The 27562-nt window shown below is 37.8% G+C and overlaps 1 protein-coding gene across 1 annotated transcript in view; it reads right to left on the reverse strand.

The window, feature by feature from the left end:
• Positions 1-1097: 1097 nt before the first annotated feature.
• LOC132158744 (RNA-binding motif, single-stranded-interacting protein 3-like) overlaps positions 1098-27562 on the reverse strand; it is a 129675-nt gene continuing 103210 nt past the window's right edge. The window contains exons 7-13 of the mRNA XM_059568291.1: positions 16351-16457; positions 15084-15127; positions 11821-11917; positions 9608-9658; positions 3666-3776; positions 1525-1608; positions 1098-1229 (exon numbers count right to left, since the gene is read on the reverse strand). Coding sequence (XP_059424274.1) covers positions 1098-1229; positions 1525-1608; positions 3666-3776; positions 9608-9658; positions 11821-11917; positions 15084-15127; positions 16351-16457 — 626 coding nt within the window. The remainder of the gene's footprint in view (positions 1230-1524; positions 1609-3665; positions 3777-9607; positions 9659-11820; positions 11918-15083; positions 15128-16350; positions 16458-27562) is intronic.

Below are 27562 nucleotides of genomic sequence, written 5' to 3' on the forward strand. Positions count from 1 at the left end.
AGCATATGGATAATGCATGGTCACTTATTCCTGATGACCCATTAGCAGTGGCATTTATTGAGCTTAATAGAAGACCATATCATAAACGCACATTCTTAATACAAAGATTTTTTTTTTTTTTTACAATGTTGCAGGATACTGTTATGAAGTTTCAAGCACTGAAACATATTAGGAACCTCACGAATGTGCTACAATGTGGCTTATTCAAATGTACAGATTATGTTATTTTCAAATCTAAATAAAATGTTTTACATAGGTTTCAGTTTTGTTTCAGTACAAAAAACACATCACCGGTATATGGATTTTTTTGTGTTTTGGTATTTCACAACATTTCTAAAATGTTTTATTTTGGTTGTATAACATTTTATTTGGGTCCAAAAATGTAACCTTTTATTTATACTATGTTCAAAAGTTTGGGGTTGGTAAGATTTCTTACATTTTTTAAACAAAGCCTCATCAGCATCAATTTGATACAAATAAAAAATACAGAAAAATATTTAAAGTGTGAAATATTATTATCATTTAAAATGACTGTGTTTCTATTTTAATATATTTAAATTTGATATAATATATTAATGTATTGGTAAAGCTGTATTTTCAGAGGCCGCTACTCCAGTCTTTAGTATCACATGATCCTTCAGAAATCATTTATTTGGTGCTCAAGAAACATTTATTATTATCAAAACTTTTGTGCTGCTTAAAATTTCTGCATAAACTGTGATACATTTTACTGAAAGTTTAAAAGAACAGCATTTACTTGAAATATATTATATTTTTAATAAATTAACTACCACCTTTGATCATTTTAATGCATCTTTTCTTAATAAAAGTTGGTATTTTGTTCTTCTTTATAAATCTGGAAATGGTTATTTTTGGCCATTTAAAGCAAAACGTAAACTGTACATCCAGTTTGCACATTTAAATGATTTACAATCATTATGCATATGGTTTCTTTTCAAAATGTTGCACTGCAGTGTTTCACCTAACTGCAACCAAAATGCAATGTTGTAAAAACATTGTGTGCTTGCTGAGTCATGCATATGAAAACAAGACACCTTGTCCCCATTTGACTTATCAGTGTGAAGTGTTTCTCAAACTCACTTAGCGGGTTGAAAAGTGTAGGTGGGCGCGTGATCACTGGTGTTGTCCATGCCCAGAGGCTGCTGCTGACCGCTGGCATCCTGCGATGAGGCCGGAATGCTCTGGGGAGAAGCCTCCGTCACCACTCCCTGGAAGGATATGATGTCATAATTACAGGATGTCCCCTCACAAGAAACAAAAAACAAAAAAACCTTTTAACCTCCTCCAAAAAGAGGCCTTCAGGCTGCATTTGGTACTCAGACCAGAATGAACTTAAAGACGTGCTCCAGACTGGAGTCAGGCCTTGTAAAGCTGAAATTAAAGGCACTAAGGAAGTTGTGGGCGGATTTTGGCCCAAGGCGACTGATCTCCACGTTTTCAATTAGCAGAGCTCATCTAATCAGTTGGACCAGTAAATGGATTTGCAGTCACCCAGAAACTCACCTCCACCGAGACAGCTGAGGCAGGCACCGCAGTGTACTGGGGAATGTAGGTCCCCTGCATAGGACCAGCAGCCGCAGTCATGTACTGCAAAAAAACATACACAGACACGCTTCATTCAAACACGCAGCAAACAAAACTATACATATTATGGAATTTAAATTGTGACCAAACGTTGGCTGAGCTGCTGCTGCATCTTACAGTGCAACTGATGGTACTAATGCACCAAAAGCTATTTTGCCAAGTGACCACTACAGAAATACATGGTCCTAAAGAGAAATGGTGATGGAAAAATATCACATGGGACAACAAATAATTTATTTCCATGCATTTGCACGTAAAATACTTCGATAAACTTTTGTTGAATGGCGATGGAAATAATATGAGATGTAAGGCTTATGATAAAACTTTTTCAAGTGAACACAAAGTGTAATACAAGTATAATTTTCCTCCCATCTCATATTTTTTCCCCATCATCATGTCCCTTTAGGGGCTCCATACAGGAAGAAGAATCTTGTTGAGATGAATGATAAACGATAACAAACTTATTTTCACTGCTTCTATTAGTTTATTCCTTTTGCATTTTCCTTCGATTTAGGCACTACTAGAAATGAATGATTGTACTTTTACTCATTACATTTCTAATGATTTACAAGTTCATTTGGACTGTAAAAATATAAAGTACATATTTCACTGCTCCTAATGATGTAAATCTATCCTCTTATTAAACATGTATATATATTTTCTTTCTTGCTGAGTTTAATCTTCACTAAATGAAATCAACGTCAATGTAAGAGGTACAAATTTGTACAACTGGCCATGAAAATACAATAGTGACTTAAAGAGATAGTTCACCCAAAAATGAAAATTAGATGTTTATCTGCCTGCCCCCAGGGCATCCAAGATTTAGGTGACTTTGTTTCTTCAGCAGAACACAAATTATAATTTTTAGCTTCAGCTGACAATGCATGTTATCTCTCAAGTGGACCATTGACACACTATATACACTCTCAATTAGGAGTGTTAATGGTCCACTTGAGAGATAGGTGGCAGTAATGCACTTATAAGTCTGTGATCTGCCATAATGCAAGAAGAATGCCTCATGCGCTTTGTTGCATAGACCGATCGTTTTGTGTCTTTACACATCAGTGTATTGTCACGAGCCTCAGGATTTAATTTGAATTTGTCAGTGCATGTTTTTTTTACTCTCATAAATTCTGTTACCATTTGCCATGCATTGTACGGCTGAGAGACTGCAACAACTGAAGCTAAAAATCATAATTTGTGTTTTACTGAAGAAACAAAGTCACATACATCTTGGATGCCCTGGGGGTAAGCAGAAAGACCACAAATTGTCATTTTTGGGAGAACTATCCCTTTGACCTAAAATAATGTTTTTTTTTTAAATATTATTATTATCATTTTTTTTATTAAAAACCAATATTGAATAAAAGCTTGATTGCAAACAGTTTCACTTAATCAGTTTACAAACTAGTGGCATTTTAGTATTTATATACTATTATACTTTATAGTACTATACTATACAGTAAATATTTAGAATTTAATTTTGATTTAAATTTTAGTTTGAGTTTAATAATTTGATGCAATTTCTATTCAGCTGTAATTTATTGTTATTTCAGTTTTAGTCATTTTAGCACTTCAACTTGAATTTGTTTCAGTTGGCTGCAAAGTCAATAGAACAAATTTTCATAATCTTTCTAATATTTTAGTTTTTGTTTTTTTAAATTAACAATAGCAACACTGCTACAAACAACTTTCTTCAAATGTCTAACAGCTATAAAATCAGATTTGCCAGTGTCAGGCAAAAGGTTTCAGGATATTTAGTTCTCTTAACTAAGTTCAAAGAATAAAGTTTCACCTTTTTAAATTACCTTTCACTTTTAAATACCTAAGTACAAATCAATGTACAACTTTATTTACTTTCACTCAGGAATGTTCCTGGCTAGATACAGTACTTTTAATTGAGTACAATACTGACACAGTATCCATATTTTATTTCCCAGAGCTTGTTCTTTTTTCCATAACAGTTTTAATTAGTATTTAACTTTCTTCTTCGGCTCCTCTGTAAATCAGACCAGCAGAAGGTGAACAGGCCGTGCAATGAAGGCAGCGGACACACTCACAGTGCCAGAGGTACCCAGGGACAGGTGGTTCATCTGCTGGGTGAGGGGGCCCATCATGTTAGCGGGCTGCATGGAGATGGTGTGGTCCATGGCTGGCGTTATCACAGCACCCTACACACATGTACAAACACACACTGTTACAGGTCAGACCGCATGAAGGATTTGGGAGAGGAAATGAGCTACCATTCAACAATACATCTGAACGACTTCATTAGAGTCAACAGCCTGATCACACAGCCATGCTCTCCACAAAAAACCCTCTCCTTCTTTCACTCATCTCAGCTGGGCCCTATTATGAGGGCCAGACATGAGCTGTTCCACTTCAACAAGTGAAATAATGTGATCCAAATGTGAGTCATGCATACTTCTGCAGAAATGATGCATTGCTCACTTAACAGCAGAGCTGCTCCACACCGCGGGTGTGTTTACGTTTCAGGCACGCTGGAATGAGAGTGCTAACACGTGTGAGGTTCAGACAAAAGAGAGAGAGGAGTCTGCAATTTGCAAACCGCTGACCTGAGCTATCATCTGATGCCGTCACATGACCGCTTCCACAGATCTAGGCCAGAGACGTACGCACACGCTCATTCTCACATGCCAGCTTGATTAGGATTAATCTATCCGAGGAGACCCTCCGTCAAACAGTTTGTCAGAAAGTTCAATTCTTCTCACATGGTTTGGCTGAGGCCGGGATGATGAGAAACCATTGTGCCGTGCACAACTCTGCTTACAGTTTATGATGACCGTTTACTCTTAAACCTGGAAATATGACACATCAAGCTAATAAAATGGGTTGCAAATGGCAAACCATGTTGACATAAGCCAAGTTACAGTTGCTTTTCAAGATTTTAAGCTATCTATGGTCATCATCTGGTCTAGATATTAGTCTATCAGTGTGTGAATAAAATTCATGATTTTACAATTATTCTTTTCTATGTAGGAGTATATAATTATGACTAAGTGTCTGATTACTTTTTTAAAACTCTGAAATCTTACAATTATATTTGTCTTACCGCTGGCACTTCAGTGTCTCGCACTGCTATAGTGCCCTTCTCACTCTGCTTCTCATCGCTGTCATGACAATCGGTGTATCTTCAGAGTTTTTCAGCTGTGGGAGAACATCAGCTTTCAAGCATGTGACACGTGTGTTGTGACTCCTGACTAAATGCATTTAAGCAGCACAGAAAATCTGGGAGTCAAAATCTATGAATCATTATGTCAGATGCTTAAACTGCTTGTTTTCAGGTTTTAATTTATGATGGAACATGGATAAGCAATTTTTAATAGGATTCTGCATTATTTCCATTCTACTAGGTCACTAATCAAATAAGTCATTGATCATGTGACATCCTTTGTACAATCTAGTCACATATTCTTGCTTCCTCTGAAGAAAAGATTCTCTTTGGATCATCTTAAATCAAGCAGGTTTTGCACAAATGATACAATACAATGATATGCCAGTACTGCATGCAAACTCTTGAATATTCGTCATTCAAGCACAAAATAACCGGTTACCCCAGGTAAAATGCACCAGTTTCTGAAGAGCTCTGAAAGAGACGTTCTCTCTGAGTGAGCCAACAGTAGAAAGAAAGCCTTTACACACAAACATGCGAGCATCAGTCTGTCTCTCAGCTAGCACAGCTTGGTGCTGCTGGTGCTTGCATGTGCTTGAAGAATAAACTGTACAGGCACTTGGTGTCAGAAGCGCTCTGTCTCTATTCAGGCTTTTAGAGGTAAACGGTTCAGCCGCCTTTCTCGGAGCCCACCGCGTTTTAGCTTTCAGATGCGAAAGCCTCGAGCTAACAGTTCCCCCGCCCCGCGACAAGCTTTCATTATGAGCGAAGGAAAAAAGAAATCCATGTTGAATAATTCTCATCTCTAATTTACAGCCGTATCAGTGTGAGACTTAGACAGATGATTAAAGCCGCACTTGTGTGTACGTGTGTGTGTTTTTCCTTCATTTCCCCGAGGGGAAGCATTCGGAAAGCGAGTGACATTCTGAGAGGGATTTCTGAGACAGCCAATGAGATTTCCCTTTTCAACAGCCTGTATACTCATTTCCAAAATCTCCTGTGACATCAGAGGAAGGAAAGTTTTTTGCCAAGAGATCTAAAATAGAGAAAGGAAGAGGAAGTCAATCTTTTTGTCTCTCTCAGGTACCGAGGAGGTACTGCCAGGGAGGATGTTTGATTTCAATCTTAAGTGAAATGTGCCAAGGCATAAGCACCGATTCCCACCATTTTTCTTAAATACACTTAAGAAAAACATATACCATGCATTTTTTCTTTCTCACGCACACACACACACACACACACACACACACACACACACACAACACCATGCCAATTCCCACCGTTCAGACGGAGCACTGTGATGGGGCTGAGATAAACTCAAATCTTTACTCAAACATGGGTTTCTTTGTTTCTGCAAATGGCCGTGACTAGCAGGGGCTTAGAGAAGCATTTCATTTCTTTTCTCTCCTCTTGCGTGGCGGTTCCACTTTAAGCGGCTTTGCCGTAATGCACTGCGGTCTTGATTCATTAATGTTCATTTCCAGGATGTGATTTGGTTAGGGCGGCTGGGGATTCTTCTCTGCGCTAAGATGGAAGGTAACAGGTACAGTTGAGTGATGGCCCTCTGGGTGGTGCATTGTGGGTAAGTGTGTGCTTGCTGGTTGGTGTGTGTGTGTGCCCTGCTAACAACATCTGTGCAGCTACCCTGCCGAAAAGACTAGCTTACACTAGCATGAATTTCAATGCTGGTTTATTCTAGTTACTGTTTTTACTGCACTGTTTTTTTGTTAAGCTGGTTGGTCAATATACTGTTGATAATTATGCTATACTGCAAAAATATAATTTTTGTCATGTTACAAAGTAAAATATAAAACAACAAATACAGACAACAAACATAAAGATAAAAAAAAATTAACATTTATTTGAGAAAGTAAAATTAATCTGAAGCTAAATTATTGGATGTATTTCAGATTAGTGAATTTTAGTTTCCACAGTATGAAACAGAATTTGTTTCATTATATGAAATTAATTTACAAAAATAGGGAATTAACTTACAATTTGAATTACCCTTAGTTTAACTACACGAAGCAGGAAAAGTAATCTATTCTTGGTCATTTTGTCGCTGTGCTGAACTAATGAAACTCTTTTGGTGCATGACTGTTGAATTTCTTTTGAATTTCATTTCAGTACATTTCTCTTCCTGTCATTGCAATTTAAATTCCAATTCAGCATCCAGGGGTTCATGGTCAATCCAATTCACATTTGTGATTCGAAAGGAAGACAATTCCTTATTTCTGTATTTTATTCAACCCCTGTAAGTACACAACACACGCACACACAGCTGTCATCTGGCTAGGATAGTAATGCATAAGTCAGCTATATGGCCAACAAAATCAGCAGGTCACAACAGCAGGTGCACTTAAGGTACTGATGTATACTAAAACACACACACACTGAGGAGAGGGAGCTCAGAGTGCTTCCATTGTCTGCTGATCTGCTTAAACCCTCATCGCCAGCTCTGGTCGCTATGGTCACGTGTCTCCACGGTAACAAGGTGCCAAATGCAGCGGCATTCTCCAATAACAATGCTTCCCTTTCTCAGCCACTTTTAATTGCTTGCCTTCTCTCTTTTCGCAGGACCCATGAAAAGAGAGAGAGAAAAAAACATGATTTCTTCCGCCTTTGTTTTCTTTCCAGGATTTTCAAATTAGGCAGAGATCAGCTCACAGACTCCCACTGACCCCCCCCCCCACCCCACCCCCACACACTTCTCTACCAGGCAGCTGAGGTCTTTTTTTGATGGGTTGCCACATCATTAGATGTGAGGGTTTGGTTACAAACACATTGACACAACATAATCAAGATCATCAAACTTCCCATCCGACTACACATACACACATGCACTCACACAACAAGTCTGGAATATCATTATCTAGACAGAGACATCTGCCTCCTTTTCTATAACCCTGTTTCACTTCTCGAGTTGCTCAGGATCTGGAAACAGCTGACTGAAGCCTTTTTTCAGGCCCTGCCAAAGAAAAACCCTGATCCCAGACTACCTTTGGCCATTTCCATGGTGAAATGCAGACCCCTGGCTTACAGTAAATCCAAGTTCAGGTGAGAGCCAAAGAGATGGTGGGCAGACCTCCAGACCCTGGCCAAGGGGTTGCCTTCTTATACAAAACTTAAGTAAAGGAACACAAGAGAGGTAGTTTGTACCTGTGTATTTGTGCAGTGAGACAGAGAAAGAGAGAGAAAAAAAAACATGTCTCCAGGTTGACAAAGTTGTGTCGATGGAGCTCAGACAAGGGATCTATTTATCTGATCCAGACGGCGGACTGACTGGAGGAACAGATATTCCACCCTTAAAGGGACAGACAAATGAGAGTTGTTGAGCTCCAAAATGACAAAAAACGCTATAACGGTTTCATAAAAGTGGTCAGAGGTTTTAAACCTGGGGAACTGCAAGAATGTGCTATAGGAGGTTTGCAGGAATGTTCAAAGAAAAGTTATGTAAAATGTAATAAAAAATTTAATAATATATATATATATATATATATATATATATATATATATATATATATATATAAATATATATATATATATACAGTACAGACCAAAAGTTTGGACACACCTTCTCATTCAAAGAGTTTTCTTTATTTTCATGACTATGAAAATTGTAGAGTCACACTGAAGGCATCAAGGGCTATTTGACCAAGAAGGAGAGTGATGGGGTGCTTCGCCAGATGACCTGGCCTCCACAGTCACCGGACCTGAACCCAATCGAGATGGTTTAGGGATGAGCTGGACCGCAGACAGAAGGCAAAAGGGCCAACAAGTGCTAAGCATCTCTCGGGGAACTCCTTCAAGACTGTTGGAAGACCATTTCAGGTGACTACCTCTTGAAGCTCATCAAGAGAATGCCAAGAGTGTGCAAAGCAGTAATCAAAGCAAAAGGTGGCTACTTTGAAGAACCTAGAATATGACATATTTTCAGTTGTTTCACACTTTTTTGTTATGTATATAATTCCATATATAATTCCACATGTGTTAATTCATAGTTTTGATGCCTTCAGTGTGAATCTACAATTTTCATAGTCATGAAAATAAAGAAAACTCTTTGAATGAGAAGGTGTGTCCAAACTTTTGGTCTGTATATATATATATATATATATATATATATATATATATATATATATATATATATATATATATATTTGTGTGTGTGTGTGTGTGTGTGTGTGTGTGTGTGTGTGTATTAGGGATGTAATGGTATTATCAATTGCATAGTATGGCATTAGCAAAATTCTTGATATCATCGTGGTCATATGACGGTATGAAACGATAGCTCCTCTGTGCCAAAGGTGTATTTTTTCCCCACATTTATTTAAACTTCTTATTCTAACATAAAAGGTATCTAAAGCTAAAACACTTACAAAATAGTGCAAGAGTTGTGCAAAACACTTTTATTATGATATATATATTATATTATATATTATATTATATATAAGTTAATATATTTTTTTTGGTAATTTCGAAGCTTGACAGCCCCTGTCCTCATTCATTCTTATATGTATATTCTTAAATTTTTCCTTTTAAGTTCCACATACCGTAACAAAGAACCTTGATTTGGACTGACATGAAGATGATAAAAAATTAAAGATATTTTGGGGAGCTTTCCTTTTGAACACACATATGACTGTTTCTGACCTTTAACCAGTCCCGCGCTTACTTGCTCGGCCACAAGAGGGCAATGGGGGTAAAGAGCCACTGCATTTTTTTTTATCTCACAGAACATCCACAGTTTCAAAAAGATAAACGCAATCACTCTCACCTCTCGTCATTCCTCTCTATCGGCCCGTGTCTTCACGTACCCAACACACACACACACACACCAAGATAAATGAACACCTCCTCAGCAGCACTTACCGTAGGTTGCATAACGTACTGTTGGTGAGGCATCCACGACGTACTCTGGACCTGTGGGCGGAAACCAGCATTTCTTAATTTCACTCCTCACCCCCCTCCTACACCTCCTCCCGCTGCCTCGAAGCCCCGATTCCCACAGAACAGCCAAGGCAGGAGCAAGTAATACAAGTGTGATAATTACACAGGGATCGGAATTCTACAGACAGTGATATTGCCTCCTAATTACAGAGCTGCGGCAGCAATTTCATCATCTAAGGCCGAGTGGACCCCCAAAAATCTCTCCTTTCATCATCTCAACGCCATAGTAGCTAATCCTCGCACCAACAATTACTACATTTAGGACAGGGTTACTATAATTAACTAAAACTGTAAAAACATTTTCGTTACTTGCAATAAAAACAAACATTTACAAAAATTATATAGCTTAACATATTTATCAGCTAGTAAATATGCTTTTTCTTTTTCATTTAGTTAAACTTACTAAAATAAATTAAACGAAAACTGATCATTAAAATTTAAATGCACAAAAACAAATAAAAAACAAATAAAAAATGACATTCAAAATTATACCACACACTGGATGTGCTATCAATAAATAAAACAAAAATGTGAACTAAAAATAAGTAAACACTATATAAACATATATATAAAAAAACTTATGAAAATTACCAAAAGCACACAACCAAATTACAAAAACTTAACTTGAATGTGTACTTGAGTTACTAAAAATAATATTAAAATAACTGATATTTCTGAGTATTATTTTCTCTTCTTTTTCTTTTAGCACACAACTGACATACACAACTTAAACTGAAATAAAAATGAACTATATGGACATTTAAAAAGGCAAACACAACAAAATGACTAAAAGCTTTAACCTAAATTAAAACGAAAACAGAAAATAAGAATAAAAAATGATACTAAAATAACACTGTTAAGCTCAAGTATTATTTTTACAGTAGCCTACACCACGCAAACTGAGAATAAGTGGCCACTTCCTGTCTGAGGATGGATGTATGCATTTAGTTTCGTGAAAGTGCGTTTGAACAATTGTAGGTGTCTAAATTTATATGCGGTGCCCTTTTATGTTGTTCTAGGAAGAAAAGCCTTTGGGATTTGTTCATCACTGTGATCCGCCTCAGGCTCTCTCTCTTTCTCTAAACACACTAAGTCCACTAAGATGTGTAAGCGCACACCTTGTCTCTCTCTCCCTGACTGTTAAAAGATTCATGCTCTCGCTCTCCGTCTTTCTCTCATTTTCTCTGTCCTTTCACCGGAGAGGGAAACAGTTGTCTCTTGTTCCATTCGCGAAGTTCTAGGGGAGAAATAAAGGTAGCAGCGCATTGATTTCCTGTCAGCTTGTCTTTGAACTGGTTTTGGTGCGTTCAGCGCAGTTTACAATTTAAAATTAATTCGCCGGTCAGCAGGGCGCTTTTGCACATGATATCACGCAATTTGATTAAGAGATAACCTTGCTGGTGTGCAGAATTTATCAAAACAAACGTGCGGCTGAGAGCATAAACGAAGACTAAGGCGCCGCTCCGGTCAGCGTGGGTGGTTTGTATATGTGCGCTCGTGCTCGCAAATGTGTGTTTGCGCGAGGACGAGGTTCTCGTGAGGACGGGAGGTACATGATCTGAAGGGCTTAGCTATTCTCTTCGCTCAGTAATGTTTTGTTTAGTTTAGCTTAAGCCAAATCAATTAAGGATGCTCATAGTCACTGTTTGTTCACTCCGTCTGACTCCAGCTCTGGAGAACAGCGTTAATAAGCTTTCCTAACATATTAGCAAACATGGAGAGTGATTGAAAACACACTATAGCGCAACATGCTCTCCCTTAGTATGTATGTGACACAATCTGTGTTTGTCTTTGCATGTAATTGTGTTTGTATAAAGTGCCCCCAAAAACATTTGGACAGTCAAATTTCACATAAGAATGCCTGAAAAATGGCAAACATCTGCAAATAATTGCTACTAGACCGTTTCTCAAAGGTAATTACATTTTAATTACATAATTTTTTAACCAGAAAGTGTTCGGTTAATTTAACACAGCTTTTTTTTTTGCTTAACTGTGTTATGCTTGTTGCATATTTTAAATATGACATCTTGATGGTCCAAGTATTTCTAAGGGCCACTGTATGAATGTAAATGTGTGAGTTGGTTTGCCTGCAGCATGTGTTTGTTCTGAATGCTGCGTATGTGCTGTGATCTTACCTGATATGTGGAGACAGGAGAGGCAGCGATGAATGGAGTGATTGACGTTTGAGCGATCATGCGGTTTGTGGAGATGCTGTATGGTGAGGAGTAGAACCTGCAAGATACACAAAACATTATTAGTACCCTTTTCTGTTTGTATAAGACAAGGGTTTTTAAACTGGGGTCCAGGAACACCCAGTTTTCTTGCAGAGGGTCTTCGGAAAATTTAAGAGGAAAAATAAAAGTCACACTAGCACACTGTGAAATGTGCCATACAAGTCTTTTAAATTAAATTGAAAGTTACGTTTGTACATGTAACAATAATAGTATTAATGCGCTCAATACTGTCATATACATATATTTTTTTCTCATAATATTTTGTCAAGTAAATTATATAATTTTATACAAACTTTCACATTTTTAGGGTCATTAAAAATGTTTAATGTTCTTGAAATAGTTAACTTATACTCTGGCCAAGGCGGAATTTATTTAATAAAAAAAACTGTAAAAACAGTAATATTGTAAATAATAATAATAATAATAAATTAATTCAAATAAACACATTTTTGGTTGTTGTTTTAAATAAACCATTTTTATTTGAATATATATATATATATATATATATATATATATATATATATATATATATATATATATATATATATATATATATATATATATATATTTTTTTTTTTTTAATTAATAAAAAACAAAATTTCAGCAGGCCTTACTCCAGCCTGATTAAGAATATTTTTATGTTCTAGAAACAATTTTCTTGCACCAAGGCTTGTTTTATTTTTTTATTTTATTTTTGCAAAAATAAATAAATAAACCATTTTCTGTTTTAATATATTTTAAAATAGAATTGAAAATAAATCAAAAAGCTGAATTTTCAGCAGCCATGACTCCAGTCTTCAAAAATCATAATATAATAATAAAATAATATAATGATTTAATGCTGAATAATTATCTCTTATTATCAATGATGGAAACAACAATACTCTTATCATGTCTGCTGTTTATGTGTATAGTTGTGTGTGTTAATCTGCAAAGGCTTGTGTCACAACAATTAATTTGTTGACTTCTCTGTGTTACCCGAGTAACAGCATTTTCCAATAGCTACAGTTCTTGGGCAGGACTTTATTTATCACTGTGTACCTACTGCGGACATGTTTCATCTGCAAGCTCCGTTGCTAGGCTTTATTGATCAGCTTGTCTGGGAGCTGAGAAATGGAGCGTGGGGAGAGAAACGCTGTCTGCCCCAGAGAGCTCATGCTCCCTTATGTCACGGTCACACAAGACGACCCGAGTGAGAGCATGTCCAGGAAGAAGGTAACACAATCTTTGAAGCAGGGTTCAAATGTAAAGCTTTAGTTATTGTGCAATTCTTTTTTTTAGCCTAGCACTATGCTGTTATTTATGCTGGCTATTAGCTTCAGCCCGTTGACATTGAGACAGCATGCCCCATTAAACAATTAAGAAGACTGTATGAACTCACTATATATATATATATATATATATATATATATATATATATATATATATACACACACACACACACACACACACACACACACTAATGTGACGGAAAGGAGAAAGGAAACAAATAAAGCATTTCTGTTCCCTTCTCTGCCCTTTCTACTTGCTCTATTATTTACAATTCAGAACCTGGCTCTTTTTCCCTGATTGCATATTTTTGTCATTCCTTATTTCGTTCTCTTTCCAGCAGACAGCAAGTGCTGAGTCAGGAGCCGGAGCTGGTAACCAAGGTACGAATGTGACTGTTTCCCCAGAGTGCCGGATCAGAAATAGTGCCCTGGGCCTTCCGTCCACTGGAGCGGACAGATAGAAAGGGTTTCATTTCCCTTAGTCCAGCACCCATCTTCCTGCCCTGCAACCAGCACCTGACGAAACACTTACACACTTTAGTGCAACAATAGCACAAAATGCAGATTGATTATGACAGTAGTGTGTGCCAGTGTACAACACAGCTTCAGTATTACTCTCTACAGCTCCGATGTTGTTAAAGCTGCTGAACAGACCAGATTAAACCTGCATGAACCAGCTGGTTAGTCAGGGAAACTTGGGTGGTTAGGCTAATTGACACTTTAAAACCATATGTCTCATTAACATGATCAATACCCGTTTGTTGATAAATTAACAAAAATAGTAACTTTTATTGACTGCATATTTACATTATTAATAGGAAACGTTTCAAATATTAAATACCAAGAAGGAACTTCAGACATATTTAGATAAGATATATTTACAGTTGGAATTAATATTTGTATGTATTTTTATATATACAGTAGCCAGTGAAAAAAAAAAAAACATCACAGGGGATTTATGAGTGAGTGACATGACATTCAGCCAAGTATGGTGACCCATACTCAGAATTCATGCTCTGCATTTTAACCCATCCGAAGTGCACACAGAGCAGTGAACACACACACACTGTGAATACACACCCAGAGCAGTGGGCAGCCATTTATGCTGCAGCGCCCAGGGAGCAGTTGGGGGTTCGATGTCTTGCTCAAGGGCACCTAAGTCGTGGTATTGAGAGCACTGTACATGCACTCCCCCCACCTACAATTCCTGCCGGCCCGAGACTCGAACTCACAACCCTTTGATTCCAAGTCCGACTCTCTAACCATTAGGCCACGACTTCCCAATATATGCATCTTTAGCATATGCATCTTTAGCATTACCTTTACCATTATACATGCATGCATCACCATTCAAAATTAGGGTATATATATATATATGAATATATATATATATATATAAATATGCTGATTTAGAGATCAACAGTTTTGCGATTACAGGATTTTTATATATATATATATATATATATATATTACTAAATAAAAATCCTGTAATCGCAAAACTGTTGATCTCTAAATCAGCATATTAGAATGACTTCTGAAGGATCATGTGACACTGAAGACTGGAGTAATGGCTGCTGAAAATTAAGCTTTGAAATACAAAAAAAAAAAAAAAAGGTTTTTTAAATTGTAATAATTTTTCACAATATTAAAGCTAATATTGTATTTTTGGTCAAATAAAGCATAAGAGACTTTTTTCATAAACATAAAAAAAACTCAAGATATTTTATTATACCAGACTAGCATAATAATAATAGCATATAAAACACAACATAATGCACTTTATGTTGTATTGCTTGTCTTTTTAGCAGGGATCACTGCATGAGGTTGGATTCATCGCTAAAGCTCATCTATGTAAGTTCACTGTTTTACCCCCCAAAAACAAATGACTCTTACCCGTTCTGCATTGCAGTGGGGTCATAGGTCAGCGCCATGCCACTCTGAAACAAGACAGACAGGACAAAGAGTGAAAGATCGTTCTGGTGAAGCGAGTATCCTATAAAGTCTATTGAGTAATGCTGGCAATAGAACAGGGTCATCTAATAGGGGCTGGCCAAGTGCTCTTTATATCTTTAAAAGCACATGGTCGAGACTTGTAGCTGTGGATCTATTACTACAGAGCGCTGGGCTGTAATACCAGTCGGCTCGGGTTCGATACAGCACAAAGTTATTTGGTATTTACAAGGCTGCAGAAAGCATAGCTCATGTTGACAGAGCCGCACTAGCTAAGTGAATAAGGGGGGAAAGCTGGCCGCTTAGACCCGTATTGGACTGAAGCAGATAAACAACACTCATATACTGCAGCTTTCCGGGCGCCAAGTTTTCCTCAGTGGGGGAGAAAACCTGGAGACTGGTGGGAAAACCATCGACCTAACCTACGTGTGACTGGACACTGTATCTAGTTAATGTGGACCCCTGGGGTTGCATATTGAAATACGCCTTCACGAGAGAGTGCAGCCAAAGTCATGGCGGCTGCCAGCTCTTCATAATGGGTGCTCACGGTCTGGTCGGTATCTGGGCAAGCTTCCCTGAACGGCCGTGTCATGCCAGCAGCTGGGGATGCCCAGAAAATGCCAGTTGTTCACCCTGCCGCCATTTTCCCATCAGCCAACCCAGACGGCAACTTGCTTTGCGGGAATAAAAACACGAGAGGAGAGATTAAAGGACTTGAGCGAAAGACTGGGAACTTAAAAATGGCCAGATGACTCCATCAATCAATTTTTTTCTCCCGCCTCCCTTTCTTTCACTTCTTTCTTCTATTGGATGTTTGAAACAAAGGGTTTGTTTCCGACTCATTCCCTTCATCAGGGTTGGGTATTCTGGGAAAGGGATTGTGCGGAGAAAATGGGGCAGAAGCTGGCATGGAAAAGGTAAGATCAGGCTGCGTCATTTGGAACTGAATTCAGATTGAATTCCAATGGTTGCATTCAAAATGAATTTGAACAGATGAATAGTGAATAGCAAACAGTAGAGTTAAAATATTTGAAATGTAAAGAAATTAATAGAAATGTAACTTTTATTAGAAAAGCCAAGGTATGAACTACCTTATGAACAGATGGGATTAGATAGATGGATAGATAGATAGATAGATAGATAGATAGATAGATAGATAGATAGATAGATAGATAGATAGATGGTAGGTATTAAGGTCGTCAGCGCTCACCTCTCCTTCCCGATGCCATGGTCGGCCGTTTTGAGGGTACTTGCTCTGACTCTGCCTCTTTTTCTGTCCTCCGTCTGCAAACTTGCACAGCAGCGGCTCTGTCGGGGCTGTGGAAGAGAGGGAACAAACACAGAAGAATATAAAAGATCAGTCAACTAGTCAGCAGGGCGTGAGAGGGAGGAGTGGACGGTTACTTCCATCATGAAAGGTCATGACCTCGGCAAAGAAAGTGGAGTGTGTATTGAACAGAGAGGGAAATGTTACACCGCAGGTATCACACCCACACCGAGCCCACAGAGCGGCGGAGGAATATCCAATGACCTTTTGAAGTTCAACACCCCTCGACTTCCTGCAAACCCCCCGCCCCCTTCCCATTATGTCTTCAACACTCAGACCATCGGCTCCACTTTTGGCATGAGCATCCTCTCAAATCCCCACCATCAAAACAACTTCCCTGGCAGGTCTTTAAAGCACCATGTTTAATATTTGCTCAATAATAAAAGACTTGATTGCGACGGTAAATAACTTAAATGCTGTTGACTGCGCCAACTGAAAACTTTCTTAATATTGTTTGTTTGTTTTTGGTGTTCACTGAAGTGCATATCTCACTTAATATCTCTTACCACACACACACACACACACACACACACACACACACACAAAAAAAAACAAGAAGAAAATTGTGAAACGCAAGGCGAGAAGGCTCATCTATGACCTCGAGGGGCCAGTTCACACAAAAGGCAAGTGTAGAGTTCAAAAGAGTTATCTTCCAAAAGTGCAAAGCAGGATGACAGGCACTGAGGCGAATCCCTTCAATGTTCTCGCTCAGTCATGACGGCAATATGAATTGCAGGGTGTGGAACACCTCTCTTGAGTCTACGAACGCACTTGAGGAGCAGGAAATTTTGCTCTCCAGTTGAACAAATTCCTGTACACCACAGCTAATCTAAACTTAATTTGGTTTCCTCGGCAACCAGAAAAATTCATTTAAAGTGAGCGTAAACTTCTTGGATGATGGGATCTGGCAGAGAGCGATGATAGATGCAGGAGGAGGAGTTTTTGCTTTGTGGAGTCCAGACAACTATTCTGAGTAATCCTGCCCTCCAGCGATATGACTCTACAGTCACCTCTGAAAGTATGTTAGTTTGGCAGAGAAAAATGAACACTTTCTCTTCCGCACGCTTTCACCTGCACTGCAATATTTCAGCTGCTTTGTGGAACAATAGAAAGCAGTTGTATCACAGGCTGCAGAGGAGGCTTTGTGCGTAAATAAGCGCATATATTGCATAGAACCAGATAAACAAATACAAAACAAGCATCTGAAACGGCTCGACAGAACATTATGTATTCTGTAGCTGAATAGAATATTAAATAGCTGTTGTTTGTTCTTTTTTGTCGATTGTTAAGAATGAGACATCAAACAAGGTATCAAGTCTTCAAAACAAAGCTTTCAGAATAAAACAGTCATTCCGAGATCGTAATTATTCAGATAAACCCTGGACATGATGGCAGAGAGAAAAGATTTGATGAAAGAAGATGATAAAGATAAAATAAAAAATAAATAAATAAATAAAAAATAAAATAAACTAGTGATGAAAAGAGGCAATTGAGATAAACAGCAAAATATGTATATACTGTATGCATGTATGTATGTACACACACACACACACATATATATAAATATATATATTGAAAATCTGGAATCTGAGGGTGAAAAAAAAATCAAAACATTGAGAAAATCCGTCTTTAAAGTTGTCCAAATGAAGTTCTTAGCAATGCATATTACGAATCAAAAATTACGTTTTGATATATAAACGGTAGGAAATGTATGAAATATTTCCATGGAAAATGATCTTTACTCAATATGATTTTTGGCATAAAAGAAAATGTTTTAATAACATTTTTTTTTTTTGGCTATTGCTAAAAATATTCCCCAGTGACTTAAGACAGTGGTTTTGTGGTCCAGCGTCTCACACACATAGACACACATAGACACACACACACACACACACACACACACACACACACACACACACACACACACGTATATATATATATATATATATATATATATATATATATATATACACAGTATATACACTCACTGGCCACTTATTAGCTACACCTTGCTAGTACTGGTGTCCTGACATTTTATCCTAACCGTCAGATTTTCGTACCAGGTTTAGTGCTAAACAACAATATTTAATGTATCTGCATTACTGTAAGGGTGGGTTTTGGCTTAGGATAGGTGTAGACTTTAATAAATCTCAGTCTAATAGGTGGAAAAAAAATATTTATTGTTGGTTTCCTGTAACTGTATTCCTTCTACAGGTAGCTTTAACCTTGAATATAAAACATAATTACTGTATTTGCATTATTGTAAGGGTAGGTTTACAGTTGTGGTAGGTGTTGATGTTAATAAATCATAATTTTATCAGCAGTGTTTTTTGTTGTCGAAATGTACTAGCCACTGTTTTAATTGGAGGTAGCAAAATCTAACAGGGTAGCAAAAATCAACAGAACACCGGGTTGGACCCACTTTTGCGATCAGAACTGCCTTAATTCTTCGTGGCATAGATCCAACAAGGTGTTGGAAACATTCCTCAGAGATTTTGGTCCATATTGACATGATAACATCACACAGTTGCTGCAGATATGTCAGCTGCACATCCATGATGTGAATCTCCCATTCCACCAAATTTCAAAGCTGCTCTATTGGATTGAGATCTGGTGACTGTGGAGGCCAGTTGAGTAAAGTGAACTTATTGTCATGTTCAAGAAACCAGTCTGAGATGATTTGAGCTTTGTGACATGGTGCATTATCCTGCTGGAAGTAGCTATCAGAATATGGGTACACTGTAGTCATAAAGGGATGGAGGTAGACTGTGGCGTTTAAACGATGCTCAATTGATACTAAGGGGCCCAAAGTGTTCTTTATGCCAAATTCTGACCCTACCTTCTGAATGTCACAGCAGAAATCCAGACTCATCAGACCAGACAATGTTTTTCCAGTCTTCTATTGTCCAATATTGGTGAGCCTGTGTAAATTGTTTCCTGTTCTTAGCTGACAGGAGCAGCACTCGGTGTAGTCTTCTGCTGCTGTAGCCCATCTGCTTCAGGGTTCGACGTGTTGTGCGTTCAGAGATGGTATTCTGCATACCTTGGTTGTAACGAGTGGTTATTTGAGTTACTGTTGCCTTTCTATCATCTCTAACTAGTCTACCCATTCTCCTCTGACCTCTGACATCAACAAGGCATTTTTGTCCACACAACTGCTGCCACTCACTGGATATTCTCTCTTTTACAGACCATTCTCTGTAAACCCTAGAGATGTTTGTGCGTGAAAAAAGTCTGTCTGTCTGTCTGTCTGTCTGTTTGTCATATGTTTGTTCGTGTAAAACAAGCTGTTCTTTATCAATACAAGCTGTTCTCATAAACACCAATTTTCTCTAAATTATATAAAATCTCTTGCCACATCATAAATTATTCATAAAAGATTACATAAAAAAAACTTAAGTAGAAGAGAAGAGAAGAGAAGAGAAGAGAAGAGAAGAGAAGAGAAGAGAAGAGAAGAGAAGAGAAGTGTTGACTTTTTGGCTGCTGTGATCTCGTTGTGTTTGAGCTGTAGTGAGGTGAAAGTGAGGTGAAAGGTAAAAGTGTCTCTCCTCCACCTGCAGAGGAGGCAGGGTCTACACCTGCAGCCTTGTCATCACCCTCCTATTATACACACATGCACACGCTGGCCAGCGCTGATAATGCCAGTACAACACAAGCGGCTCCATTTTGAAGGACAGACAGAAAACGAGGCAGCAGAAAAGATCACAGCTTTTGCGGCAGACTCAAAATGTTCGAGCAAGCAGCTCTCCCTTGCCCTATCTCAAAAACAATGAGTCTCTGTGTGTGTGTGTGTGTGTGTGTGTGTTTCACCTGAGACAGTGGGAAACGCCCTGCATTACACCCCCTCACAGTTTAGGTCGAACTCTAAAATAACAACCAGCGCCATCATAAAACAGCGAAGCCAAATAACGTTGGGAGTTTGTGTGCTGCTTTTGGAGCACGCTGGAAAATCCATGCTGATTTTATGAGCAGACTCTGCTTGGCATTAGCTCTGTTTGTTTTGCTAGTCAGGTTGCCCTGAACTCAAAGTGCTGAATCTCACTCATGCGAGGAAAGTTTTGAGCCTTTGTTAAGAATGACTGATTTTTGATTCAGGCCCGGAATGCATCCAGGGAAATCATACTGCACGCACACAAAAACAAATACCCCCAGCAACAACCTTATTTGCCATGTGTCTACATCAATAAGATAAGACAAGCTATTGTGTTTAACTCTTCAAACTGTAATTAATACAATTTATGCCATGAACATAAATGAAACCTGAAATCAAATCAAGTTACTTTCATGGAATTTTAACCAGGTAAAAGACCTACACTGCTCTTTTAACTTGAGACAGTACATACTAACATCCACAACATGCTAAAATCTTAGCAACACTAAACCCACACAAAATATCTAGCAAAAGTATAACAACATCCTAGCAACGCCATAGCAAAAATGCTAAATTGTAGGTAACAGCTACTCCAGCTGTTAAAACTCTAAAACCCCCCAAAAATAATTCTGTATCTCCTCCAAATGCTTTCTGAAGGTTTCTGTCATTTTGCTTACTTTAATTTGATGATTGTGGTGTCTAATACCAAATTACACACAGGTTTATTGTAGACACAGTTGTAGTATTTTGGTGGAAACCATGGTTACTGTGATACATTTTTGGCAAGGGAGGTTTGCAGGCTGGCTTCAAACCCTATCAACACCAAACAGAAACATATGTACAAGTACATATGCACACACTAGCTGTTAAGGTATCTCAATCTGACGCTTTATCACACTTCATGAGCTAAAGCATGACGCTATTCCTTAAACCACCACAGGTCAAACCACAAACACTCACACACTCTCACTCAAACATCTGCAGTGCTGCACGCATGTCAATGCGCCAATATTTTAATCAGAGTCTCCTTGGAACTTCAAGCACCATTACAGTAAGTGTCCCAACATGATGACATGTGTTTTAAATGTAACATGAACTATTGCAGGAAAAATTCATAATTCACTGACTCATTTTTTATTTATTTTTTATTTCTCATGGGGCATATATGGATTATTGTTGGGCCACTTTGCATTGCTTTGAGAGTTTTCTAAAAAAACAAAAAAACAAACAAATTCTCCATCTCTTAAATCTTGCAGAGACAAACAAAAATGAAAGCGTCATTTAACGAAACACAATGTGTTAATGGAACTTGTATTGAATTATTCAATTGCATTGTATTTTGATTGTGTTTCCTTTCGTGTTTGCATAATATTTACCTAAGCAGACAGCTCTAACCACATGTATTTCCAAGCTGTTTATTAACTTTGGGTCACGGCACTGCAGATATTCAGTCAAGGAGGGAATGTGAAGGAGGGGAGTGGGGGGGGGGGGGGAGTCAATAAGATAGACATGTGTTTCTAATCCATGGCTGTCATCCGGCGTGCCAACTCCTGCTGGGCTCCCACAGACCTCCAGTTTTCACTGTGGGCGGCAGGCATTCCTGAAGCCACACCCAAATCTCCCACCCTCAATCAATGTCTCTTAAGTTGCCAGATTTCTTCGTTACTTCACTCATATACCTGCAATCCTTTCATTCCCAATGACAAACAAACACAAAATACAAACAAGCTGTAGAGTTCTATAACTTATATAACTAAAGCTTTCAAAATTTAATAATACTAATAAAATAATAAACACAATAAAAAACAAATAAATAAATAAATAATAGTCCTATACAGTGTGTTGTGTTTTGTTTAGTTTTTCCAGAAATTTTTCTGGATTTTGTGTTTTACATTAAATACAAAATTCTTATCAAAAATGGTAATCAAATCAATGAATAAAATGTTAATTAAGCTATTAAAACATAATCCAGTGTAATATGAATAACCCTTTCCATTTTTTGAGACAAACTGGTTCAAAACAAATTTTTTATTAATGGATTTTGTGATTACGATTCCACATCGTGGAAATCATACACCCCTACAGCTGAGATGCACCAAAACTAACCGCATTTTGGGTTAGACAGGGTTTTCTTACTCAAAGATGATGATTTAACTGGAAGATTGGTTTGACACGGACGACCTTCAAAACAGCATGTGTACATGTGCAACACATGGAAGTCCCTGATCTAGAACACGCAGAGAGGAAAGAAAGAATGGTGTTTACCAACAGGAAGAGCACTGTTTGCCCTGGAACCGTGTGCACTTAGTGCGTAGGAGGAGCGTGTGACCCTGACAAAGCTGGTGTCTACACATCGTCCCACGCTCTAATAGCAGCCTACTGCACAGATCCGTTACTCTGCCAGCTTGGCACAGTGGCTTTCAGGTCCAGGAACAACGGTGTACTCTGGTTTCACATTCAGCCACCCCTGTATGATACATATAGAGAGAAAACCGAGAAAAACACAGCCCACAGTTGAGCGCTGCTGTGAGGTGAGCCCACACACGCTCTGTGAGACACGAGAATTCACTGAACGCAATAACCCTGGTATTATACATGTGGGGCGTTTGTTTGCGAGATGGGAAGCCCGGCCTTTCCATGAAGCCATGGGCGCCGAGCCTAATCCTGGAGTTTTACACACAGAAATACAATACAGCGCTCCTACATTAAGAAGCCTCCTGAATACGTCATTTCAATTCCCTGTAGAAACCTTGCTCGCTGGGCAGAGACACACATTCATGGTAGAAGAAGGTTTTAGCACAGAATGAAATCCTGGCTCCTCGCTGCTCACCCAACCAAAGCTATCTCTAATAATCTTTCAAACAAAACAGACATGGAAAGAAACAATTCATTCATGTTTAAGTCACATGATACACTGTAAAAAAAAATTGCAATTTTAAAGGAATAATAATGTAAAAATACTACAGTAAAAAACTTGTAAAAGGGTTAACTGTAAGAGAAAACTTCTATTACTAGATGTAACAAAACAATACTTGCAATTTTATTGTGAAATACTGTAAAAATTATGTAACACGTAATGAATTTAAAATGATCTTAGAATTTATGGTGAAAATATGACAACAAATGTATGGTTAGTTACAGTAAAATATTGTTAAAATTTGTAAGAAAAAAATTACATTGAAAAACACCATGATGCATTGAATTTGATGATATTTCTTCAAAATGTTTTAATTTAATGCTTTTTTTACTGTGGTAATGAAGTTATGTGCATATGGTCAAAACAATTTTTTGTTTTGTTCACCAAAGCTGCATTTATTTGGTCAAAAATACAATAAAAATGACTATTTACTGCATTCATGTGTTTTAAAATTAATTTTATGAACAGAATTTATTTAAAATAGAAATATTTTGTAATATTAGAAATATAATTAATACGTGTCGCCTTACTGTATGACAACAAATAACCCCCCCCCCCCCCCCAAAAAAAAACACCTCATAGGACACTTGAGGAATTAAGATAGGCTGCAGTATTCTCTAACAGGTTACAATTGTAATGCATGCTTTCTTTTTAACCTTCATGGTAATACTAACAGTAATGACAACAGATCAAATGTGCCACAAGCGCTTCCCGGTGTGATGCCCTGATCTTGGATCAGTGCTGGGAGAGCAGTTTACTCTGAGCACTGGTTTGTTTGTTTGGGCTAAAGCGGGTAAATATCACTGGCCTGTTTGACATCTCCCCTCAGTGGAAAGAGAACAGGAGGAAAGAGACAATTCAGGGAGACAGAGAGCAAGAGAGAGACACGCTCTGAGTAGAATACAAACATTGCATAATCAGCTTAGCCTCCCCACTTCCTGCCTTTTAATGGGCCTGTCTGACTTTGGTTTGGTGAGAGCTGCTCTGCACAGCCTGTCCTGAGAGCAGGTCACTGGAGAGAGAGGGAGACAGACTATTGTCTCGGTTCTCTAATAAAACACTGCAGAATGCAAGGTCACGAGCCGGTTCACCGCATGCTCGTTTAAAGGTTGAAGTTCATGTTTCATTTAGAAGAAATGTACTCACCACATGAAAACAGAAAATAACATTAAGTTGTCTCTCTGTGAGGTGAATTCACTAAACAGTTGCACCACTTTTGTAAAAGTCCAGTTTAAGCATGGACAGTCTGCATCAGTATATAGCTGCATTATATATTTAAATTATATCGTTTTTTACCATTAACATTTTCCTTTTACCAATATCTCTTTCTATGTGAATTATATCTCAATGGACAGATACTGACAGACAAACTGAATGTTCACTTGTCAGAATCTTGTTTGAAAGTAATAATTTAATTTGATAATAAAATTATTTATTATATATTATTAAAAAATGATTTTTTTTATACATTTGGAATATTTTATTTTAATATATGTTTTTGAATCTTTTGTGCTCACTAAGTGTGCGTTTATTTGATCAAAAATACAGTAAAAACAGTAATAGTGTTAAATATGTTTTTTATTTGAATATATTTCAAATGGAATTTATTTCTGTGATGACAAAGCTGAATTTCCAGCAGTATTCAGTGTCACATGATCCTCCAGAGAGCATTTTAATATTTTGATTTGGTGCTGAAGAAACATTTCTTCTTATCATTAACATCGAAAACAGCTGTGCTGCATAATAAATTTGTTAAAACTTTTTATCAGAATCCTTTGATGAACAGACATTTATTAGTAACATAGATCTTTTGCAAATGTCTCATTGACACTTTTTATTAATTTAAGAGGGAAAACTAGCATTTTTCCATTTTGGGTTTATTTATATCTAGTTTTTCTGGCTCACGTTAAAGTGTCTCATGTGCATGTAAATGTTTTTTGCAAACGTCTTAGGGTTTTTGAGACTTCAGACGCACTGTAAAAATTAGGCTTGTAATAGATTTATTCACAGAAGTCAGCACTATTTACCTGCCGCAATTAACTATTAGCACTCGTGGAAAGCAGGTGGTACACAGAACTTAAATGAAAAAAGATGCTTATCTAGCAGTTATTTACATTACATTTACATTTATTCATTTAGCAGACGCTTTTATCCAAAGCGACTTACAATTGCCACATATGTCAGAGGTCGCACGCCTCTGGAGCAACTAGGGGTTGAGTGTCTTGCTCAGGGACACATTGGTGTCTCACAGTGGATTCGAACCCGGGTCTCTCACACCAAAGACGTGTGTCTTATCCACTGCGCCAACACCACCTACAGACAGCACATGCAGATAACCCACTTCCCTGTGTTTGCTGGTTAAAACGCAGGAAAATGTTTCCCTCATTTCAGGTAATTGAAAAGCATTTGCTTGCGCTTCTGCCCGTGTGTGTGCGTATGAAATCAAATCTGTCTGATTTGGATATGCATGACTCATCCCAGCAGCCCTAATGAACGCTTGATAAAGAAGAAGAAGGAAAAAAATACATGCAATATTGCCTCCTAATGGGCTCTCCGCTGAAATCACTAGCCCACCGTGGGGCTGACTGCTGTCCTCTCTTGGGTCAGAGGCAGACAGAGCTATTAGAGAACGCCCCAGATCAGATAGATTTCACAGAAAGATCATTTCTCCCCCTCATTAGAATTCTATCTTGTGTAAACGCGATTATCTGGGCCTGGCTTTGTTTGTGTCAGAACAGGGCTAAATCAATCACAACACCATGGAGGACGAACAAAGCATGAATAAATCAAAATATAATGCGGTTTAGAAAATTTGGTTTGGGGAATTCTCCAGATAGCACTGGTATGAAATGACAGAGGCTCTGCGAACTTGCCGCAGTTTGAAGACCCGCTGGGCATGTCACCTTATTTTACTGATGAAATTAGCTTTAGATTTATTGATCTGTTGAGAACTGGGCATCCGATTTGGTGTTCACTTTGGCACACGGCTCTTTGACTGATGTTCAAGCTGTTCACATGTTGATTTCACACTCAAAGACTGAGCGAATGGAAGCCAAATGCAGGTAATCTGATGCTAATTACACTGTCACTTCGTATTGTGATGAAAGTCAATTGTTTATTCAGTCAGCATCTAACTTGTATTAAACAAGAACATTCCTTTTTTTCGGACTGCACGTATGTGCATATTTTCACGCGATTCATATGCAATGCAAGACACGAAAATGCAAACATGTGAATAATCCTTTCACATGCAAGTACGTGTAAAACTATGAATAATTTTCACTCTGTTAAGCCATAAGCAACAAGTCAAGACCTTTATAGCAGCTCCACTGAAGATATTATTTTCACACCTCAAACGCTAACACATATTGAAGCGGTTTTCCAAAACACCTGATCCCTTTACCACACCTGCGCTTGGAGACCCGGTTACCAGGTGCACACGTGTGCATGTGTACGTGTGTGAGAGAGAACCAGAATCATTTTCCACATGGATCTAATGTCAGCCACATAACCATGATTGATTGTGAGTCATGGGTCAAAGGGCAAAACCCGGCCAAACAGGGCATAAACATGTTATACGAGTGTAAAATGAATATGAATAATTTAAAAGATTTTGCACTATTTCTAGGTCACTAATCAAACAAGAAAATGTGTGACACTGATCATGTGCATTTATTTGCTTTCTTTATATGCTGACATAATAATTGTCATAAAGAAAAAAATATATAAATAAATAGGGCTGCAGGATTATGAAAATAATATATACAGGAATTCTTTTGATAATGTTATTTGATTTAATTGTAATTTTGATTAATAGAACTAAAAACCTAATTCATGATTAAAAATGTAATTTATGTGGGAAGCATTTCTGATTTTGTACGTAGGCAAAATATTCACGTTTTTGAGTGAATGTTTTGCTGTTTTACACATCAGTAAATCCAGACAGTGCCTATAGAGGCAACTTCTCCCTGGCCCTCTTAGCAGAACAAAAAAAAAACTGTTTTCAGATTTTGAATAAATTATACACCGAAAGCGAGCAAAATGTCAATAATAGAATGCTCCCATCTTGCCATGATCAATAAAGCTGTCAATGCAAGTTTACACAGTATCATAAGACCTGCAGTTCAGCACGAGCTCACTGAATATCAAATCACTGCAGACATAATCATCATTTTTTACTTGATTAACTGTGCAACTCATATATATGTATATATGAGGAAATGTGAATTATTTAAGAGGTCAGCTCACGTTCAGGACCCAGTGTTCTTTCCTCTTGTTAAAAAACATGACAAAGATTTAAATGCACA

The sequence above is a fragment of the Carassius carassius genome, chromosome 15, assembly GCF_963082965.1.
Source record: "Carassius carassius chromosome 15, fCarCar2.1, whole genome shotgun sequence".
NCBI classification, from domain to species: Eukaryota; Metazoa; Chordata; class Actinopteri; order Cypriniformes; family Cyprinidae; genus Carassius; species Carassius carassius.